Below are 22,085 nucleotides of genomic sequence, written 5' to 3'. Positions count from 1 at the left end.
TGCAATGCAAATATCCTTTATAGCTCTTCATCATTTCGAATCTACTCTGCGATGTCCAGCAACTCTTGAAGTTCGCTTTCACCGCCACTCCCAACTATCCCAATGACCGACCATCTCTACGAATTCGAGGTCTTAATGACCTGGGAAAGATTCTGACCAGAGTTTTTTAGTCTCGCGAAAACGCAAATATTCCTGCAGAACCCATCTTAAAAGGACTATTGAAGTGAATGCGATTAGCATTCATGCAATGTAGCGACCACATAGTGATGCACCGTATAGACCTCTCCAGGGGTAAGTCAGACTGCGTGGGCGACGTCACGCTGTGATGTAGCTGGTGCAAGTGCAGTGACCCTGGTTGGCAAAACACAGCCACCACCAGCTTTCTGCGTGGTGCAGTCGCACTGTGCTTGGTGTAGGTGGGTGCCACCTGGACGCGCATTTTTTTTTAAACGTGAACCTACACAATTTTCTTGCCAGCCAGGTTAGCAGTATTGTGTGTCAGAGAACATCGGTGTGTGGTAAACTGTGCAAGGGAAATCTGACACCTGCCTTTTTTACTTGCGAAGGTGAACCACGTGGTGGTCTGTGATAGTTGATGGTTGAAGAATATCAACTTTTCCATGGAGTGTGCCATGTTTGTTGTGGTGAGGTAAAGTGTGCGGCAAAACACTGCAACAATATTGTAGGGAAACAGACCACATTGTGTGCGTGTATGTGTGGTAAACTACGCGATGAGCAATACATCTCACTTGTGAGACTGTGGACATGTGTTACTTGTGATAAGACCAGTCGTAGTGATCAGGCGCCGATAGAACTTCAGGACCCGTAATTTTAGAACAGGTGAGAATGAATGAGATGCGATGATTCACGAGTGCATGTATCTCGGTGCCATCTGCGCTGTGTGCAGAAAAAGAACTTTTGCTTGAGCATAATATATCGACTGAAATGTATGACTATAAATAAGCGCCGAGCATGTTTTGACCACTGCCAAAGGTGCATGTAGTATACATTTCACCACAGGGAATGCACAAAAGGCAAACCACTGAAATTATCTCGTTTTAACGCAGACCTCATGGTCTTAAGTAAAACTGGTGAGAGTGAGAGAGAATAAATATTTATTCTGAGCAAGTGATGTCTGCACCCTAGGTGGGCGGCCTCCTTATTCCAGGTAGCCGAGGGCCATGGCCACCTCCTGTGCCCGTTCAATCAGGCTGCGCTACATCTTGGAAACCACTAAGAGCGTAGCATCCCACTGCTCTTCGATTAGTGTTTGGGTGTCTATGGCGCCACGTTTTTCTAAGCTTTCTTTTTCTTTAATGTTATACTTAACTTTATGGCACGAACTTTATGCTGTGGTGATGCACATAAATATGCAAAAGTTGGGTCTTATAAAGTTGAGAGCAGCAAAGGGAGGCAGCACACACTTTGGAGGCATCAGGAACAGCAAAGTTACTGCAAAACGAATTATGTATTTATGTACGCTTTTGCTTTGTATGCTCACATGACCATGAATAATTATTAAAATTAAATTATGGTGTTTAACATCCCTAAGCTGCACAGCAGTTTATGAGGGACACTGTAAAGAAAGGCTCCAGGTCAATTTTGACCACCTGGGGTTTTTTGTGTTTTTACATCAATCAAATCAAGTCAAATCACTTTATTCTTTCCAAAATATAATTTGGAAATGGATGCTTGAGCAAAAAGCTGGTTTGAACAGCTTGACTAGGCCCTAGCAGCATTCATTGCTTATCTGAATTCAGGCACCACCACTGGGTATGGCTCCACTAAGTTGCTGTGATGGGTAGGTCTACTGTTGTAGACGAAGTTCATCTTGTATAACATTTAACACTACAGTGTAAATGGGGTGCAAATTTGTGCCTTCACGACAATGCAATACAAATTTTTGTTGCAAGACCGGTCATTTAAGAGAGGTATAACTTCGGCACCGTGAAAATGCGCATCTTCTGTGGTAAAATGTTCGCTTTCGAAGATTAATACACTTTTGTGGCTGTTTGATCTACGGCGCAAGGCGCAAACTGCATTTGGGTCTTGCGTCGGGCACGCACGCTATTTCACAGATTTAGTGGGAGCCCCAAAAGCTTTGCGTCAACAAACATGGAGGCGCCCATCGAAGCGACGGCTCGAACCAAGCATCAAACTGGACTCGATTCATGGTAATGCTTGAAGTTTGTAAGCTAGGAGAAGTCACTGCGGTTATCGCTTTCTCTCAACTAATGTGTGTAATGAAGATTGATTAATTAGACACCGCTGATTCCGAATTCAATAGTCGATTTTATTGCTCGTAGGCCTAACATGGATTAGCTTGGCTGGTGAAGACACGTAAAGTTGGTTACTCAAAATTAAGCACAACAAATTGCTTGCTGCTAATAGAATAACCTCTAAATTGTAATTAAACGCAAAAACAAGAAAGTCAAAATTGCTCTTCTTATCATAAAATGGTATAGTTTATTTTAATATTTATACTAGTTCTTTGACACTGTAGTGATGCTGCAAGCGCAAGACGCTATTCGCAAACGCAAAGCCCTATTGTAAAACTCTTCACCCCTGCATGCCCCAATGCTAACACCCACAAAGCTCTTTGGGGCCCCAAACTTTTGGGGCCTCTATTCTAAAACTCTCTATTATTACGATATCTCTACATGCTCACTTAAGGGAACCATGCACTTGGCAACATTATGTTGTTGTGCCGGTAAAACAGGGACGATTATACTTTTTAAGCCCAGTTCATAGATGCTGCCACACTAAAGATTAGCAATATCCTGGAAATATGACTGCGGCAGTTGATACACAAGCAGCACGCTTATGCAGGGAGAACAGGTCGTATGAACATTTTTTGCCAATCAGCATCCACTTCGTAGGTGCAGCAGATAGGAGGGGAACTCTCACTGACGTCATGCTGTTTGCAAACAGAGAGAGGTCTACTGACTAGGCCACCTTCATTTAGAATCTGTAGTGGTCCTCCTGAGATTTCAATTGCTTCGGCTATATGCTACATGCACTGTCTCCGTGATTGGCGTGCTTTGTTATGGCCATCGCTCGCCAAGGTTATCTCATGATGGTAGGACGAGGACCATACTCCGAAGGCGCATACAGTGACAACGAAGACATTATGACGACGACAACATGACAATGGAATGATTCTGAAGTGATGAAAATAAATAACCAGAACGCAATTACAATGCCATGATGATGGTGGCATAATCACGAATGACTGACGATAGCATAATTATAACAAAATGAAGAAATTGTGTTGATTGAATGACGAAGGGGTATGATGACGGTATGAGAATTGGATCACATTCCTGAAATGATGGCGACGGTGTGACAACAGCATGACGACAGTGGCCTCGCGACAATGGAATGACGACAAGTGTACGACGATGACTCTACAACGAAAATGGTGGGACGACGACAATATGACGAGAATCAGATGCCGAAGCTAGAATGACGACAATGTAACGACCATGACTGTATGACGACCACAGTATGACAACAAATGCATGATGATGACCATATGTCCCCAACGCAATGACGACGATGGCATGACAACAACATAATAATCACGATTGAATGATGACAGCATGATTACAATGGAATGACGTCGATGAAACTGCAAAGGCGGTACAACGATGAGGGTATGACCACAATTCATGACATATCTGAAATGATGACGATGGTATGACAGCGTTACGAGGACATGACTAGAACGGGATGATCAGGACTATATGACGACGATGGAACTACCATGACCCCGACGACATACGTAGTGGCTCAAGTTAGTAGACAACAATTGGGTAACATGACATAAGATAGACAGATGGATGGATAGATAGTTGAAAAGTACCTGAAGTAGGCAAAAAAAGCTGATCGCATTAAAAAGCGGGGCGTACAATGGGCACGGTTTTCTCCGTGGCTGAAGAGCGTTGATGTACACTAATTTGTGCAGCGTACAGCTGCTGTGTCGTGGCCTGCCTGCCTTGACTTTCCCATAAACTGACAGACAACAATGACCTAAAATTTGCATAGGGCTACAGATGTTATAGTCTTCAGTTTTGTGGAGTTGATAATACCATGTCTGGGTCTAATCCAGGCCCGACCTGGGCCCGAGTCAACAATTTCTTACCCAGCCCAGGCCCATGCAGTGCTTTATGTGACCGAACAAATACTTAAGTGGTCTTCTCGCAAGCAATTTGCCTTGCTAAGCTCATGTCGAGCACATAACAGCAAAGGCAAGCCAGGTCCTAAACTTTCTCCAGTGCAACTTCAGACAAGCAACTTTAAAGCTAAAGAAAACACTCCATATGGTGGATGTACACCCCATCTTAATTAGCCTGTAGCCTATATATGGGACAAGCTGTGATCATGTATGTTGATATGCTAGAGCTGGTTCAGAAATGAGCATCTTGGTTTGTCACAAGCGATAAAAATTTGCAAAGAAGCTCAAAATGCACGATTATAATTGCCTTGTGGGGGGGGCAGAGAAGGTGAATAAAATTTTAGGTGGGAATAAAAAAAAACACAAAAAATTCTGATCCCTAGGTATAATGCACACTATTGAAATGCAGGAAGAATGAGTCTGCTTATTTGTACATGTCGGCATTCATTACTATAACTGCACCTTTATCAGACTCTTTAAAATGCCAGTGAAGCTGCATAAACAAGTTTCACTTGAACATGCCTTACAAATTCTTCTAAGCTGAAGTACAGCTTTAATTTTCTTTAATTATATCGTTTTTCTTGCCTTTATATTTTCTTTGTCTATAATGAGCTTCTTGTGATCATCACTAGGCTTGATTATCTGTACTGGTGCATCAGTAGGGGCATAAGCTTGGAGACCTAGAACAAAATAAGAGAAAAATAAGAAATCAATTTAAAAATTCCAAAATGGCATTCAATTTTTTATAAGATGAAATAAAATGCTTTTGTAAGATGAAATAAAATGTATTTGAAGTTGTGCCAACACCCAAAACACTCAGTTTATATAAAAAGAAAAAGGAAGTTGCACAAACGTTATTGCTATGATGTAAAACATACCAAACGATTTGAAGGAACACTGTTTCTTGTCCTGTTGTTTCTTCATATCGTTTCGCGTGTTTTACACCGGCCATAACAAGTACAAACCAACTAGCCCAGCGTCATGAAAACTTCTTTAAGGCGGTTTTCGCACCTAAAATGTATAAAACAAATTAAGTTTTGAGAATTCTTACTTGCATTATTGCTTATTCGATTTGGCATAACCTGGTTTTCCGTTTTGCAAAGACGGCTTAAATTTAAGAATTCTTGAAACAGCTTTCAACAGCATTGATACACAACCATAAATGGAGTACAGATTTCTTTTTTATTTATTTTTTTTAGTCTGTTTTCAATAAACTCTGGATCATTCGCCATTCAAACTTTCAGTTTTGCGCACACCTAGTGCATGCAGGAGGCAGTGCATGAACATGACTAAAATGCTTGACCTACACTTGCAGGCAGAACCTTTTCGATGCGCCGTGTCAGCTGACCACGCGAAAATGCCACTGCTCGACAACGATGAACAGCGGCTTGCCAAACATGGTTTGTCTGGCTGCAATATAGCAAACTGAGCTATGCGAATGAGTGAACACGTCCGAGGTAACAAGACACAAGGGACGAAATACGTGCGCCGGTGTGTTCTGTCTCATCTTGTGACACATTTCGCGCTGTTCAATCATGCACTATACGCGCCAGACAACACGATAGTACCATGTAATCAGCTATACGCGCGTTTTATAAAAAACGCTAAATCAGCACAATCCAACAAATATACAAAGCATTGCCTTCACCGAACCAAATGACAGCTCGGCACTTAAAAAGGCAGTAAATGTCACTTACTCGCTTTCATGGGAGAAAACAAGGGCAATAAGATCAATGTAAGCGGCACAAGCCGCAAAAGATGCTTCAAAGCAGGCGCCAGGGAAGACCCCATTTGCTCGCGGCGCCGACGAGATCTCTCGGTGTTGCCGGCGGTCGGGGTTTCTGTTGTTTCCGCGTGCCCTCGCTCGCCGGTGCTGTTTCTATCGGTACTATTGCGGTGCTATGTAGTACAGTATTGCGGCATGCAGTGGCTGGCGTATCATCATAGTTACAGCCGTACACGTGCAGTTGGAGTAGTCGGTACCGCCGCCCTTCTCACGAAAAGCCGTTTCTTCAGTTTCCCGCTGAACATTAAACCGGAAACGTAAGTGACGTAAGGTCGAACGGTTGTGCAGCGGCATTAGCGGCTGTTTAGGCCGGTTTAGGCATGGTTCAAGCAAAGTTTAAGCATAGAGAAAGAAAGTTTAGGTTTGAAGTAGTTTGAAGATGGCTGTTTAAGCATGGCTTAGGTTTAAAGTAGTTGAAAGATACCTCTACTATACTACTATAAAAAAACGTTATGGGGTTCTGGTTCTGGTTTTTCGTGCAGTGCGGGGTGGCGCGGGATTTTAGTTCTTTTTAGTCGACCAGTCGATTAATTGAGACGATTGTCCAGTTTTGGTCTGCAGCACGGTGGTTAAATCCAAACGTGAAGCCAGGTAAAGCATTCAAATTGTTGTTGAAACTTGTTGGCATGGATCCTCCATGCTTGTTGGGCTTGCTGTGGCCTCAAATTTGTTTATGTGCACTATAAGGTTTTTCCTAAAACAAATGGAAACATTATTATTGTTGTCATTGTTTGAATGCTTCAGAAGACTTCAATAACTTTAGTGTATCAAATTGCATTAACCATGTGATCCATGGCTTTATCCATTGGTACTGAACTACGGCTGACGTCATTTCCTTAAGAGTCTGCCGGCGAAACTGTTTTCGTGTACGCGATGGAGTTTTTGTACAGTCTCCCGTTTTATGTACTCGAAGTTCCAAATTTGAAGCTAAAGAAGCCGACATGGTTCCACCAACCATCGCCAATGGTCGTCTACTCGCTGGTGCTCTTCTCATATTTCCTAGTTTGCGGAGGTAGGTGACTTCGCTCTTCAAGTGGCAGATAAGCTACGGTGTGCTACGTGTTACCACTGCTATGACGGGTTTATCTGGTTGTCGTGTGCTTTTACAGGTATAATATACGATGTTATTGTCGAGCCTCCAAGCATCGGATCTACTGTGGATGAACACGGTCACAGCAAACCTGTGAGCATCGATCCTCTTGTCTATGTAACTGCTACAACATCTATATGTGCTTATTGTTAGCAGTAGATAGCATAGCGGGTCAAATGTGTTAACTGAGCTGTTGTAAATTTTCAGCCCCAATTGGTGTCCTGATGTTTAGCTGACGCAATGACAAATGGGCAGTCTCATATATTATATATATATATATATATATATATATATATATATATATATATATATATATATATATTGACTTGTAAAATGACAGCTGAAGCAACGGTCGGAAAACAAATATTTTTTTTTCTTCGCGCCCAAGCTGCCTACTCACATGCCTAGTCACATGCCTAGTGCCATATATATATATATATGACTTGTAAAATGACAGCTGAAGCAACGGTCGGAAAACAAATATTTTTTTTTTTCTTCGCGCCCAAGCTGCCTACTCACATGCCTAGTCACATGCCTAGTGCCATAGGTCAGAAAAGTATGTCAACTACAGTTCTCACCTTTGAAGTACTGTACATACATTTATTTCGATGTTTTGTGAAGCCTGCATGGTCATAAAATAATAGGAATCCGTGGTACCTGTGAACTTGCGGCAACCCTCGGTGAATGTAACGCATTGATTGATTTTTTTCATTTTTAGGTGGCTTTTATGCCGTATCGAGTGAATGGCCAGTACATCATGGAGGGTCTAGCATCGAGCTTCCTCTTCACCATTGGTGGTCTTGGTTTTGTTATCCTTGACCGAACCCACAACCCTAGCACGCCAAGGTTGAACCGCATTCTTTTGATCAGCACTGGCTTCATCTGCATCCTGGTGTCCTTCTTCACTTGCTACGTCTTTATGCGCATCAAGCTTCCGTAAGACATTCACGCCATCTTTTTATAATATTTGATGTGTCAGAGTAATGCCTTGGTGACTGCATTCCTTTAATTTAGGATGTGAAGGGGGGTGGGGGGCTTGCTTTAATGAGACAGTAATGAAAGAAGCTGTAGTGTGTGTTTTATACTTAGGCTTTACTACAGTGTCAAAGTTGCACAATCATTCCAGTTCTGTTGCAAGTATAGGAGGGTTGCACAGGGGCAGTGCTCCGAAGTGGCGTGAGCATTGTTTTGAACTCTAGTGTGATGTTTGCACTTGTGCACTCATTTGTTGTGTTGTGCAGCGTGATTCACAACGGTGGGTTGTGCGGTGTTTGGGTGTAACAATCGCACTAAGAAGCCTGATAATTGGCGATAAAAATGCTGCTGAAATGTCTTCTTGATTCTGGAAGTCCATTATGCATTCATGTAAAAGAACCAAAGAGATCACCGTGCAAAGGAGAGCAGAATGTTTCTGGCAAAGCTCGGAACAGCAAAAAAAACTTTTGCTGCCTTGGGCTTTGCTGTGTGGGGTCTCACACGTGCTCTTGGTACAAAGGAACGACAACACAGTAGTGCAAACAATCAAAAGGACATTTATTGCACTTTTCATACATTAATACACGCTAGCCAAATTACTATGCATAGAACATTCACATGGGCGCCCGACAAATCAAGAAAGTCCGACTCACCGTGACCGGATAGCAAGCGAATATGTTCGCCCCATGCTATGACACCATCACCTAGTCGTTCACGTGTACGGTCACGCGAACAGTGGCGCGTTCGAACAATCCGTATTCATCCGTACCGGTGCCCTAGCCACGCGAGACGGTCTCGCAAAGCGTGGATCGGCGCACGCGCGGGACGTCCGCATCGCTCACGATCCCAACCCGAAGAGGAAGCGCCTTCCACCTTTTGCTCCCAAGTCACCCCGCCGTTCGGTGGCGTTAGCATCGCGACACTCGCGCCATCTCTCGCAATGCGCCGCAACCACTACGACTGCCGCCGGCGCTTAGCCACGCGGAGAAGCCGGACTACAGGAGATGCGAGCTATGCGGGGAAAACAACATCAGGGGACGCGTGAGAGTCGCGCATCCCCACATCACCCCAACCTTAAATCATTGCATACTCCGGTGAAACATGTCAACACTGTCTAACATCAACGTGTGCTTCGCGAACAAGAGGTAGTACATGCAGCAGTGGCCGCACCGAGGAAATGTCCACGCGCTTTCCATAACATGCGAGCCGACATCATCTCTGAGGTTCACCGCTGGCGTCCGTTGGTCACAGCACCAGCTCTTCAGATTTGACGGCACGACTCCAGCCCAGGACTCCGGAAACGGTGATGCAGAAGTCGGCACGAGTAAGCGTCGCTCAAGCCGACGCGCCCTGCTGGCGAGAGCTGCAGTAGCCATTGGTGACTGCCGGCTCTTTTCCCAGCCGCCGAGGGTTGCAAGCTGGACATAGGCGGCCGCCGAAGTTGCTGCGCCGATTTGGCCATAGGCATCTCCATCGCCTGGGGTAGCTCGATTGTAGTCCGGGGCAGCAGCGCAGACGATGTGCAGGTGACAGCAAACCAGGGGTGACTCCGCTCACGCTGCGTACACTCAACGCACTCGACAAACACTAAAGTAGTGCAAGGGAGAGGAATTTGGCATGCGCATCTCCCACGTGGTACGATATTCACTTCGGCTAGCAAAATATCAGGCGGCTACTCAGATGCTAAGTTCACGTGAACAAAGCTCGCTTTCTTGAGTCGAACGAGTAATTTCAATTCGTGCGAGGCGAACTAGAATGAGGGAAGCAAAGTGCGACACCTCAACACCATGGTCCACCAGGTTGTGCCCCTCAACGTGCGACAGGCGGCTTTGTAAAGCCTTAGGCCTATTGCGTCGCTACCCTGACAACAACCGGCATCCAAAAAAAAAAAACACCCAAAATGGGCACAACAGGCAGCCGCGAGGAGACGTTAGCTCTGCGAGGTGGTCCTACCCCGCTCGGTGCACACAGCATCCGAGTTGACGGCGCTCACCGGGTCCCAGAAGGTGTCGGAGCGCCCGGTGCCAGGCCACAATACCAGTCGGCCCGTAGCGGCACCCGTGGCCCGCGGCCACCCGGCTCCCTGAGCTGCGACTTCCGAAATCAGAGATAGAAGAAGCTATTTACATAAGAAATTCGGACCACCCACGAGGCTTCCGTACTCACTCGCTTCAGGCTTGCCAATGCTCCGCGGGCGCTAGGCCTCGCTCTCCCAGGATGCAGACCACGTGGCTCTCGTACCGACGAGTGTACTTTAACAAAACACTCGCGAAAAGGCTTAGCATGTTGAAAAGTTCAAACACGCTACAGCAACCGTCGCCTCACTCAAGAAAGCATGCCGCCGACGCTAGCGCTCAAAATCCACGCTAGGAATACGCTTTGGTTCAAATAAAGGTTGTCTCGAACCGAGCAAAACTGTCAAAATTATCGTCCGATGCCCTAAGAGGTCCACGTTGGGCTAGCCAGATGTGGGGTCTCACTCGGGCTCTTGGGACAAAGGAACGACAACACAGTAGTGTAAGGAATCAAAAGGGCATTTATTGCACCTTTCATACACTAATGCACGCTAGCCGAATTACTACCAATAGAACATTCACATGGACGTGCGACAAATCAAGGAAGTCCGACTCACCGCGACCGGATAGCGAGCGAATATGTTTGCCCCATGCTATGACACCATCGCCTAGTTGTTCACGTGTACGGTCACGCGAACGGTGGCATGTTCGAACGATCCGTGTTCGTCCATATCGGTGCCCTCCTAGCCACGCAAGACGTCTCGCGAAGCGTGGATCAGCGCACGCGTGGGACGTACGCATCGCTCACCGATCCCAACCTGAAGAGGAAGCGCCTTTGACCTTTTCCTCCCAAGTCACCCTGCCGTTCCGTGGTGTTAGCATCGCGACACTCGCACCATCTCTCGCAATGCGCCGCAACCACTACGACTGCTGCCGTCACTTAGCCACGCGGAGAAACCGGACTACAGGAGACGCGAGCTATGCGGAGAAAACATCAGGGGAGGCGTGAGAGTCGCGCATCCCCACAACTGAAACTGCCATTTGTTCAGCTAGCTATATTTGTGTCGGCAACATTTCTCACTTGACGAGATGACAGTGATGCATGTGCCTTGTAACACCAATCAAATATGATTACTTGCAAATAAATTCAGGTAGTGGCATTGCTCAGGGCGAATATGAGTGACATGGCCAACTGATTTGCCGAGTATGTCACCAAGACAAAGTGGGAACGCAATAAACCTAATAGTCACTGTCATCTTTGTAACAAAACTGTCGCACGCAATTTGCTCTGCACTCATGCAAGCCTCAAGAACACATTAGACATGCCATCTTACCGACGACACAGCTGTCGACATGCTCTCTTATGAATGTTTGTTGCACCCAGCTACTGGTTATGTAAGTGTGTGCCTCCATTGCTTTGCAAACCTTTAGTTCCTTTCTCGTCACAAACCTGGAGGCCTGTGCAAGATAGATGTGAGGTCCACATGTGGCAATAGCCTCACATCTTGCATTGCATTGATGTCGTCATGGTTGTTGTCATTCGTCATGGAATTAACGCCCCCCCCCCCTTTTCAAGCACTGGCGCTTTTCTGTGCCATGCAAGTCACAAGCATAAGCAAAGAGATGCATGGCATGTGGCACACAGCTCACATTGAAACTGTGGCCATCATGGTGAAGTTAAGTGGACTGAGGCCCCCGAGACCACGGACCTCTTAACATGGGAGCTGCGGGCAGCCCTATTTGATCACAGGAAGTGCAGCCCTCCTATACATGTGAAGATGGGAGTGTGAAGTGATTAATCTTTGCCAGTGATGTGAAAAAACTCTGCAGAGCTTTGTGCAACAGGCCCTTATTTAATGCATACTTCACATTAAAGGGACAGGAAAGAGTAGCACTAAATCTGTTTAGACAGGCAAAGTGTTCTTTCAGAAGGCTTTTTTTCATTCAGTTCATAGGAGAAGGTTGTTAGGAGACAACGAAAGCCAAACTTTTCTCCCTTGAATTTCGCGCCGATGCCATAGTGCCAGTACATCACTGTGAGGTCATGAAGTTTAAATTATTTTTAATTATTTTCAAATACTTTTGGGCTACTTTGGTACAGGAGAAGTGTTTAGGTTGTGTCTTTGGTTCCTCTAGAATGTAATGTAGTAATATAAACTTTGCTGAGTCATAAGACCCTAACAACAGAAACTACCTGTAAACAATTCACTGGACCTAACTAGTTGTTGTCAAAATCTATGATATCATGGCAAGCTGGTGTGAGAACTTTAGGGTGGTGTTGCCACTTGTCTTGTTTTTGCATCTTTAATGGCTTACGAGTCACCTTTTACTGCTATTGCAGAAATGTAATTTAATAATACAGCTTAACTCAGTGATGCTGTCCTAATTGCGCCGAACTGCGCTGAGAGGCGAACCCTACTACATCCTGCTACATTTCTGCAAAATATGAGAAATCTGCGCCGACTCTGCACTGAAAGGGTTGCTCGGGCTTTCAAAAATGGAACTAAGTTCTGAAGTGCCATTTTACTGCACCATCTAAAATGGCATGGCGTGGACCAGCGGCTACATTAGCTCAGTGGTGGACTGAGTCAAGCCTCTCCAATTAAGCCTGGATCGTAATGCTGCTTCTTTCATGGTTTGTTGTCCATATTCAATACCTTCCACCCCAACGTGTGCAGGTTGCTTAGACAATGGGATAATCTCGCTTTTCAGGCAGCAGTGAGAATTGCACTGGCGCCGAGTCAGGCGCCGGGCTTCTCTCCTATATGGCCAACGTAAAATGGTGACCGAAGTTTCAGACGCTGTATGGTGGTCTTGCCCAATTTTTCTAACATAACGTGCACATTGGCGTAGACATGGCGGCCATGAACAATTTTTCCGCTATTAAATTTCTCGCCTATCCCCCACTTTTCTTGGCGTGGCGATTTCGCGGCTTAAATATGGTGTACGGCCACTACTAAGATTTTGGTCGACTCGGCAACAAACGGCCACTTTCGTCGCTGGATACTGACGAAACGCCGCTGGATAAGCCTGTATTGTACGGCTGTGACAAAACATTTGCTACCAGTTGACGTGGTGGCAGGCAGCAGGTCGATGTGGCAAGATGGCATCCAATATCTTCATACCAGTAAACCGCTTTGGTTACAGTCAAACCTCGTTAATACGCACCGCACCCGCTTATTGTGTAATTGCGGTTTAAACGTAGTCGCGAGGATTCCCCCACCCGGGCCCCATTGAACCCCATGTATGTGCTGACCGCTTAAGCCATAGTCGCTCATTGCCGACCAAACGGTTAGTGCGTACTATTTTTGTTTCTTATCTACACGCATAGGCAAAAAACAGCAGATGTTCAATTTCCGCGCACAAAAGCATGGCCTTCGAGATTTGCTCCCAGTAACGCGAAGAAGCCGCTGGTAGGAGGTGCGAATTCGCTCTTGCCATCGAATTCAAGTAGCAACTGCACAGAAGCACATTTTATTGCGAAGCTCATTTCTGCCGTTACCTTGGACGTCGCTTTGAGGTTCCGTATAACGTCAAAACATGGCTACATCGTCGCCGTGCGCCGTACGCTGTACGTGAGAGTCAGCCGACTCAATCTCGCGCGCGAGAGGGAGAAAGGTGGGGCGGAAACGCGCTTCTTCTGTTGCGCGCGAGGCACGGTGGGGGAGGCAAGAAAGGGAGGGGTTTACTTTGGTGGCAGCCGCGCGGGCTCCGTATCTTGAAAGCGATCTGCGGCGTGGAAAAAGTGCGTGCCCCCGCGTGCCTCATCTTCAAAGCGATCTGCAGACAAAGTGCAACTAGTGCCGGTAGCTTCGTATGTGCTGTGCTATAGACGTCTAATTCGCGCTGAAGCGAAAGGCAGCACACTCAGTGCTGCTGCCGTGCCTCCTGACTCCAGCGTTTTGAGAGTGAATTTCCACGGTCATCGAGCGAGAAGTGTTAATGTTTACCTGCGCACGTGTTACACCATGCTTGTTAATTTAGTTAGTAAGCAGGGCCTCATGGACAAACTGGCTAGCGGCCTTATCGAGTTCGAAGATGCCGTCTTCACGGCAAGGCCCCCACAGTGGCAAGTAAAGATTACCGATTTTTTGCTGCCTACCCGCAAATAAAGCCTGTCTGAAGCCGCTATTCTGGACATTCCGCCATTTTCTTCGAGGCGTGGCGTAGGTAGGGTGGCTAGAAGGAGAGGTGAGAGAAATGCGGCGGGCGGCGCATAGCGCCGGTTGAAGCAGTAGTTCATGCTAGCGACAGGTGGCGCGCGGGTGGTAACTTAGATGCCTTTTCTCAGCCAGCAGCACTACAAAGAGTGGAAGAATCTTGGTCGTGTGAGTTGTGTCAGTTTGTTCAGAGAGGTGTTCCAGGATATCTGACGTCAAGTGTTCTCGAGCGGACTAACGTTTAATTGTCGTCGTGACATAAGCAATGATGGATAAGCCTCCGAAGCATCAAACGCTTTGCTTTGCACCTGGGTGCACGTGCGGGTATGTTTCTGCCATGAAGAAAGGCGAAAAAGCATCAGTTTTCGCTGTACCAAATAATGAAAGGTTCAGGGCTTGGCAGCGGAACATTCCACGTGCGAACAAGCCTCTTGAGAAAACGTCAGTGCTGTGCGAGTTGCACTTTGAGCCAAAATTCATCGTGCGCGATTATACCCATGTATAATCTGTACCATGTACCCATGTATGTACCATGTATAATATACCGCGCAGGCTGGTGACAGTGTGTGCTTCAAGAAACTAGTGCTATGTTCGGCAGAGGACACTCATTATCACTGTTCCGTGTTTTTTGCAAGGTCTGTGTTTGAAGAAAGAGAACTTATCGGACGCTCGGTCTGTAGAAATGCTGCTCCATTCAGTAGAGCACATGAACGCACGCTGCGGATTCGAGAAAAAGCTGCTGGAGGAAAAAGATCAGAAGTTGACTCAGGCAAAGCATAGAGTGCATGGGAATAGCGTGCACAGCAAAAGCTGTTCAGGAGCATCGCAGGATGAAAGGGCATGCATTCAGTGCAGATACCTGAGGAAACTGCTCATAAATCAAGCGTCACATAAAAGAAGGAAAGCAAGAGAGACTGCTGCCTTTAGCACTGCGAAAAAGTTGATAAAACGTGACCAGCAGTTACGGCGTCAAAAGGCAAAGGTGAGTAGCCTAAGGGGAGTTCTCACTAAGATAAAAGACGAAAATGCTGCCATTTCATTGTCAAAAGTTCAAGAAAGGCTATCCGGACTGCCCCAAAAGCAGCAACAGCAAATACGAGCCTGCTTCAATGCATCCAGCAGGAAGGGCACTTAAGGCATGAGATATAGTCAAGATTGGATACTTGAGTGTATTTTGATGCGGCTGAAAAGCCCGAAGCTGTATGAGCAGATTCGGAAACACGAAATAATGGTGCTTCACAGCAAGAGCTGTTTATTCAAATACATGAAAAACTACGAGAGCAGCTTTGGGTTGAATGAAAATGTGTTTACGGCACTTTCGGAGAAAACCAAAACTATGGATGAATTTGAGAGGCATGACGGCATCCTTATAGATGAGATGAAGCTTTCGGAGAACCTAAACGTGACCATTAGTGGGTTCATTGAGGGCTTTCTTGACTAAGGTGCCTACACGTCTCCAGACTAGTCCATAGAGAGATGTGATCATGGTTTGGTTGTCCTATTCCAGCCATTTTCCAGCCAGTTTCAGCAGATCCTGGGGGTCTTTGGTTCCCACAGCAATGTGAAGGCAGACGTCCTTTTGAGGATTGTACTGGATGCTACATTAGCTGCAGGAAAAGCTGGCCTGTTTGTTGATTTTGTGACAACAGACGGTGCTTCCTGGAATAGGAGCATGTGGCGGCAGTTTGGAATCAAAGGAAGCCTGAAAAAAAACGGTCTGCAAAGTCAGACACCCTGCAGATGAGAGTTGAAGCCTACATTTCGTATCTGACTTTCCTCACCTAGTGAAATGTGTCAGGAACAGTGTTGTGAAGACAGGTCTTGAGATACCGGAAGGAAGGGTCAGAAGGGACGTGTTAAAAGAAGCTTGGAAATGCGATAATACTAATGTCAGACTACAAGCAATGCCACATATAACAAGGGCTGTCATAGAACCTAATGGTTTTGAAAAAATGAAGGTGAACTATGGCCTTCACTTTTTTTAGCGATGAAGTTCTCAGAGGGCTGTCGGCGTACAAAGATGATGTTGAAGATATCTGTGGCACCGGCTCCACTGAAGCAACAGTCTTCTTTGTACGTAGCATGTCCAAGCTCATTTCTGCGATTACATCAAGGTGCAGCCGTGATGCTATGCATCCAAAATCGCAAGCTCTCATTGAAGTGGAAAGTTTTCTTTCCTACTTAAGCCCAAACCGCATGAGAGCGATTTTGTGCGCGACAAGTGACGAAACGGGCCGTTGTGTGAACAGATCGCTCGGTCTTTTCGCTCAATCGCTTGGTTCTAGAAGTCTAGAATTCGTCGCCCGGAAGTGCTATGAGCGACTAGCAAATAGCGCGAAGCCGGAACTGGATATACATCAGTCAAGTACTACCGATTGTCGCACGGAACGAGCAAACGACTAGATTTTCATACGGGCAAGGATAATAACGTAGTGCAAGACCTTTAGAAATATTTATGCTGCTCTTTACACTAAAACACATCAATTTAAATTAATAAAGCAAGCGTCACGCCAGTTTTGGCAAGTATTTGCTGCCCTCATACCGGCAACACCGGGGAGATGTCGCTCAAAGTCGTCGCTCGTCTCGTCGCTGCCATGCGGTACGACTTGTAGGCGACGAGCGAACGGGACAGCCATCTCCATCGCGTCGCTTGTCGCTGTCGCGCGCAAGATTGCGTGAATGCGGTTTATGCTTTAAATGCTTGGGAACGTGAAGTAAACCTAGGCTTCATCAGTAAAGCAACTGCGAAGGGTCTGCGTGTCACACTAACAAGCACAATATTCATTCTTGACGTCACGGGAAAGTTGGGCTATAAATATTTGCTCACTTCACGTATGAGTCAAGACCCACTGAAAATATGTCTGGGATACTAAGATACTAAAGTCCGGAAGCAATGACCATCCAACTCCAACATAATTCCTACTTTCCGCAAACTGTCTGTCTTTTTGCAGTTTAGCAAAAGCATCAGCTAACGGAAATGTGTCGCCAACTGTAATCAAGAGCCTATTGGATTAAAAGGAGAACCCAAAAGAAGTGCAGTCAAAGCTTGATCAGCTGATGGACGTAGGGTGCCTCAATGAGGTGCATGAACTACTGGAATCATGTGATATGCTCCCCGACCACAGTTCAACCGCTACATTCAGAAGTGACTCAAGAATAACTTATTATGTCACTGGCTATGTTGCCCGCAAAATGCTGAGCAAGACAAAATGTGAAGACTGCTCAAAAGCACTGCTGCTACCTGCTGGATGTGAGGCACCTAATGAGGCCTGTATCACAAAGGAAATTGACAAGGGTGGACTTCTTTACCCCTCTGAAGACCGCCAGGCCTTTGTCGCAAAGATTGAAGACGCCTTTACGTGTTGTTTTAGCCACAACAGGCTTAGAGCAAATAGTAACCTGGACTTAATCTCGTGCCTCACACAAAACAGTATAAATTTTGTTGGCTGCTCCCAGCATAGACGAGATGTCACGAACAATCTGATAAAGTTTTACACGTTGACGAGACTGCACTTCCATGTGAAAGCTCAGAATCGGGCAATGCAGGCAAGGAGGCAGGGGATGCACTTTCTGAAGATGCGTCGTGTCACTTAAGCTTTTCATATTACTGCTTATGTGCAAATTCCGCACACGTTTTGCTGCATGGGTGCAGCACTGGAATAAACACTAATTGTTTTCAGCCTGAATGCCATATGTGTTTATTTTTTACCATAAATCTTGGAAGACATAACCTGATGACCATCACGCTCAATTCTTGAATAGAATCCGCCACCCTACTGGGCACAGGTTGGCCGTATAGTAAGCATGCGTCAAAAGACAGCTAACAGCTTCGTCACATAATCGATAGAACGACATTTCCGAATTACCCTAGCACACCTGATCAAAGGTAGGTGAATCCGCCGCGGTGAATCAGTGGCTTTGGCGTTCGGCTGCGCATACCAAGGTCGCAGGTTCGATTCAGACCACAGCGGCTGTGTTTTGGTGCAGACGAAATGCAAAAACGCCCATGTGCTGCGCTATGTCAACGCACTTTAAGAAACCACAGTGGTCTAGATTAATGTGGAGTCCTTCACTATGCGGCATCCCTCAAAGCCCAGACATCGGTTCAGGACGTTAAACCGCTCAATTTACAAAGATTGGTGCGTGGATATTTTTTAACAAGTCATGGTCAGCCGGCCCGTTTCAGATGGCGGGTGACTTTAGCAGTAAAACCTTCTGAAGAAATACTCGGCGCAAATACGACATGCGCGGTTACGTTCGCCAATCGCGTCTGCAATCGGAAACCTTACGGCTAATATGAAATAAAAGTGCCGCAGATAAAAATATTGCAGCTTCCACTGTAAAAACTCGGTTTACCAACTGCGACTGGGAAAGCGCACATAGCAGCCGCGCCGGCGAAGTGATCTAAGTGACGACGGCAGCGCCACCGCCGCTGGCATGATTGCCTGCTTCGCTCCGCGGCAGTCGATGCTCTCACCTCCCCTTCTAGCCACCATAACGTAGGCGCGACGCTTACAAAATGGCGCTGATGGCCCCAATTTGCTGTCCTAACATTACGCCAATTTGATCTTTCGCCTAAGAAACTGTAACGTAGTCATTGAACCTAGCGTTCTTGATAAAGCAAAACAGTTTTCCTCCCCAGTAAAAATAAAGCAGCTAGCTCAAAGCGTATAATTATTCCATCAAAATCGTTTCTCGCTTCCGTCCTCTGCATGCGCACAAGCTGTCGTCTGCTGCATTAGCTAGGATGCGTGTCTTCGGGAAACGGGATGAGTCATCGTATGGTTGGCGCCCAGGCGCGTGCTTTTTACCTTGAGACAACATAAGCGACCCAACAGTGATGATGAGCGCGCGCTCTAGGCCACGTTATCGCTATCTCGTGAAACGCAAGTGACTCAGCCTGACTCATCTGGCTGAGAAGCGGCCGAATATCATCGATAGCGTTGCGCGCCACAGGTATCCGCGTCGGCACTGCCATCTCTTGTTCACTTCGCTGCTTACTCGCAATGCGAGAGGAAACTTCAAGGCACCATTTGCGTACATTTCTTTTTATAAATTAAAAAGTTGCTGTTGTCATAGCCTTTGATGACACAAGTCATTAATACTGATTACAATACAAACGCAGTAGTGAAAAGTGTAAAAATTTGCAGAAAGTTTGTTAGTTTCAACCAATATTGCAGCGCCTGTACTCCGATGAAGAGGAGGACTATGCGAGCATGCATGCGCGTTTCTATCAAGGCGCGGCGAAGAAGTCGCAGTAGCGCGCTGTATTAAAAAGGCGACATCCTGCTATTCCTCTTGATCAGGGCTGTGCGACCTATGTTTTTGACGTTGCGACAATATTATTTCAAATAAATGTGTTTTTAATAAAAATGATGGTTCAAAACACAAATGCCAACACCACCCGAGAGCGATGCAAATGCTATGAGCACGCATTGTGAACAAAAGATTTCCATGGCCCCAAATGACAGGGATAATGCGGCGATACGCATGCCTCTCGACTGCCATTGCATATGGCCGCTCATTACCATAATTCGCGCGGCTCGTCGAACCACAAATTATGGCAGAAAATTTCTTCAGTGGCGGCCCAGCGCAACGTCAAATTGATGTTTACGAAACAGCCCTTCCTGTGACGCTCTTCACGGGATATTCCTTCTGCCAACAAGCTGACATGCCAGCTATCTTGGAATGCTACCACATATTCGCGAAATTGCAGATGCATTGCATGGGTTTCTGCACACTACCGTCCACTTTCTTTTTAAAGCGCTTAAGTCGCAATATAGGTGCCAAGGAACACAAAAAAGTATTAGTCAATAAAATTTGCAGCTCCACGTCACGTTTCGTCATTCTGATAACGCAAAATTGCATTTTGCAAAACTTCCGTTTCCCGGCACAAATTTCAAAACACGTGACCTCTCGACAGCCAATGAAAGAGTCAACATGGCGGATAATGGGGGCCGTGCAGCCGCCAAAGAGTTTCTCACTATAACACCTAGAGGGTAACCTGGCGCCACCGTCTATGCAAGTTTCTTCAAGGGTGATGTGCCGTCATGGGAATGATGGGATATGTTTCTGTGAGGCTTGTGTTGTACGAGGCTTCGTCTAAAACGTGGATATGGCTACACACAAAAAAAAACCGCTACATAAAAAGCTTTCATTCACCCATATTACATCTCTCAATAAAGTTTACTCACCTACTGCTCCCTTGCGTGCTCCCTTGCGTGCTCCCTTGCGTGCGCGAGATTGAGCCGCCATCGTTTGCTCACCCTCGCAAACTTTCACTCGCACGTACAGCATATGGCGTGCGGCAATGCTGTTATCACCCCTGGACTTTATGTGGAACATCATGGTGATGGCAGAAATTCGCCTGGAGTGTCCATATATATAATTGCTATCACAATAAAAACAAGATTGGAATAGCTTTACGTTATACCAGCCTAGAGTTTCTTGCTGCTCGCTGGGTCTGCGGTGATATATGGTGACCCAGAAATTATGTTACCGTGTCGATTGGACTGCATAATTTGAGAGCATTTGCCACCATCATCATGAGCGCTGGTGCTGGAATATATAGTTCAATCGTAGTGCCACTGATGTTTCTGACTTTACAGGAAAGCGTGCGCCATGCCGCCACTTGACTCAACCCACTCTTCCATATTCTAGTACTCTATAGCTACAAAGCACACTTCTACTATGCGCTTTGTGATGGTTTATTTCGTGTTTCATTGTGGTTTCAAAGTGCGCTGCTGTATTCCATATTCCATCATTTCACCAAAATCCAGATTGGCCTGCTCTAAACCGCTTCAAAATGAAATTTAGTCTGCTCCAAGCGGCTCCAAAATGTATCATCACCACTATAGATTGGTGAACAGAGAACAAAAACAATATGCTGTCATTGTCTGTGCAAATAGTGGTAGTTCTGCCTTGCAAAGGTGCAATACAGGGTTCAGCTTGGCATTTTTCACTACTGAAGAAGTGCATCTTCTCTCAACCTTAGTTAGTTGCCTTCCTTAATGCCCTAGTTAAAGCGCATAGCTTGTAAACAGTGCCAGAGAATATGAAGGAAAAATAAGTGATCCTCTTGATGTCCCCCTTTTAGTTCATGTTCTCTGGTGCCGTTTGGAAGCTTTAGCACCTTCAAAAGCCAATAAGCATTGTGTGTGCTTAGTGGAAGAAAAGAATTTGCAGAATGATGTAGATTCCTTGTTGTTGGCCAGCGTTTATCTTTTACTTTTTTTCCCTGGTGGTATCGCCAGCATCATGAATCAGGGGCATAAATTGTCAGAAGCAAGTGATTAAATATACTTGTAGATAGTTCTAAAGCAGTGCATAATGCGCAACTTTTTTCTTCTGGCTGGTATATTGAATTTTGACGCCAGCCTGAGCAAGCGCCTCCTTTTTCCCTGCATACCTTTGATTACCTTGAGCATGGACAAGAGTGCTTACTCAGCATTTTTCTTTGTTTACATCATTACCTGCAAATTGCACACTGAACAGCACAGGTTTTGCTTGGGAAACACTGCAGCATTTTAAGAGGCATTTAAGCTGAATGCTTGCATGCGTACAGACAGGTGGGGACTGTCTTTTAGTTTACTATAGGTACTATGCACTCTTGTTAGGCTGAACATCTGCTAATATAAAAAAAAAAAACACAATGGAAAAACTGTTCTGTGAAGTACTGACACTTATATTTTTGCTCCATTTACAGTGGATACTTACATGCTTGAATCTGCTCGGCTGCCTGTCCTACGCACCCCAACCATTGGAAGCATCAGAATATTTTTTGTGCTTCCAGAGCACTCATATTGCTGGTTGAATCAATGCCATCAGTGTTACTCCGTAATAAATTTTTGTGAAAAAAAAAAAAAAAAAGAAAATCTGTGGT

The 22,085-nt window shown here is 45.8% G+C and overlaps 2 protein-coding genes across 3 annotated transcripts in view; one reads left to right on the top strand and one right to left on the bottom strand.

Moving 5' to 3' along the window:
* LOC119436551 (guanylate-binding protein 4-like) overlaps positions 1–6,252 on the bottom strand; it is a 162,635-nt gene extending 156,383 nt beyond the window's left edge. The window contains exons 1-2 of one of the 2 annotated variants that reach the window (XM_049658538.1): positions 5,875–6,252; positions 4,763–4,857 (exon numbers count right to left, since the gene is read on the bottom strand). In XM_049658538.1, coding sequence (XP_049514495.1) covers positions 4,763–4,857; positions 5,875–5,968 — 189 coding nt within the window. In that variant the 5' untranslated portion in view covers positions 5,969–6,252. The remainder of the gene's footprint in view (positions 1–4,762; positions 4,858–5,874) is intronic. The other variant, XM_037703429.2, reaches the window with a different exon arrangement.
* A 529-nt stretch (positions 6,253–6,781) lies between these two features.
* LOC119436554 (oligosaccharyltransferase complex subunit ostc-A-like) lies at positions 6,782–22,080 on the top strand. Its single transcript, XM_037703432.2, has 4 exons — positions 6,782–6,975; positions 7,073–7,146; positions 7,772–7,989; positions 21,909–22,080. Exons 1-4 carry the CDS (start codon positions 6,837–6,839, stop codon positions 21,925–21,927), a joined length of 450 nt encoding a protein of 149 aa, XP_037559360.1. The 5' UTR covers positions 6,782–6,836; the 3' UTR covers positions 21,928–22,080.
* Positions 22,081–22,085: the final 5 nt, after the last annotated feature.

The sequence above is a fragment of the Dermacentor silvarum genome, chromosome 1 (assembly GCF_013339745.2).
Source record: "Dermacentor silvarum isolate Dsil-2018 chromosome 1, BIME_Dsil_1.4, whole genome shotgun sequence".
NCBI classification, from domain to species: Eukaryota; Metazoa; Arthropoda; class Arachnida; order Ixodida; family Ixodidae; genus Dermacentor; species Dermacentor silvarum.
Note: the sequence above shows the minus strand (reverse complement) of the source record. Positions and strands in the feature narration are given on the sequence as shown.

Coding starts and splice junctions, on each gene's coding strand:
- LOC119436554 (XM_037703432.2), top strand. CDS start 6,837: ATGGAGTTTTTGTACAGTCTCCCGTTTTATGTACTCGAAGTTCCAAAT. Junction 6,976..7,072: donor ATATTTCCTAGTTTGCGGAG/GTAGGTGACTTC, acceptor GTGCTTTTACAG/GTATAATATACGATGTTATT. Junction 7,147..7,771: donor AACACGGTCACAGCAAACCT/GTGAGCATCGAT, acceptor TTTCATTTTTAG/GTGGCTTTTATGCCGTATCG.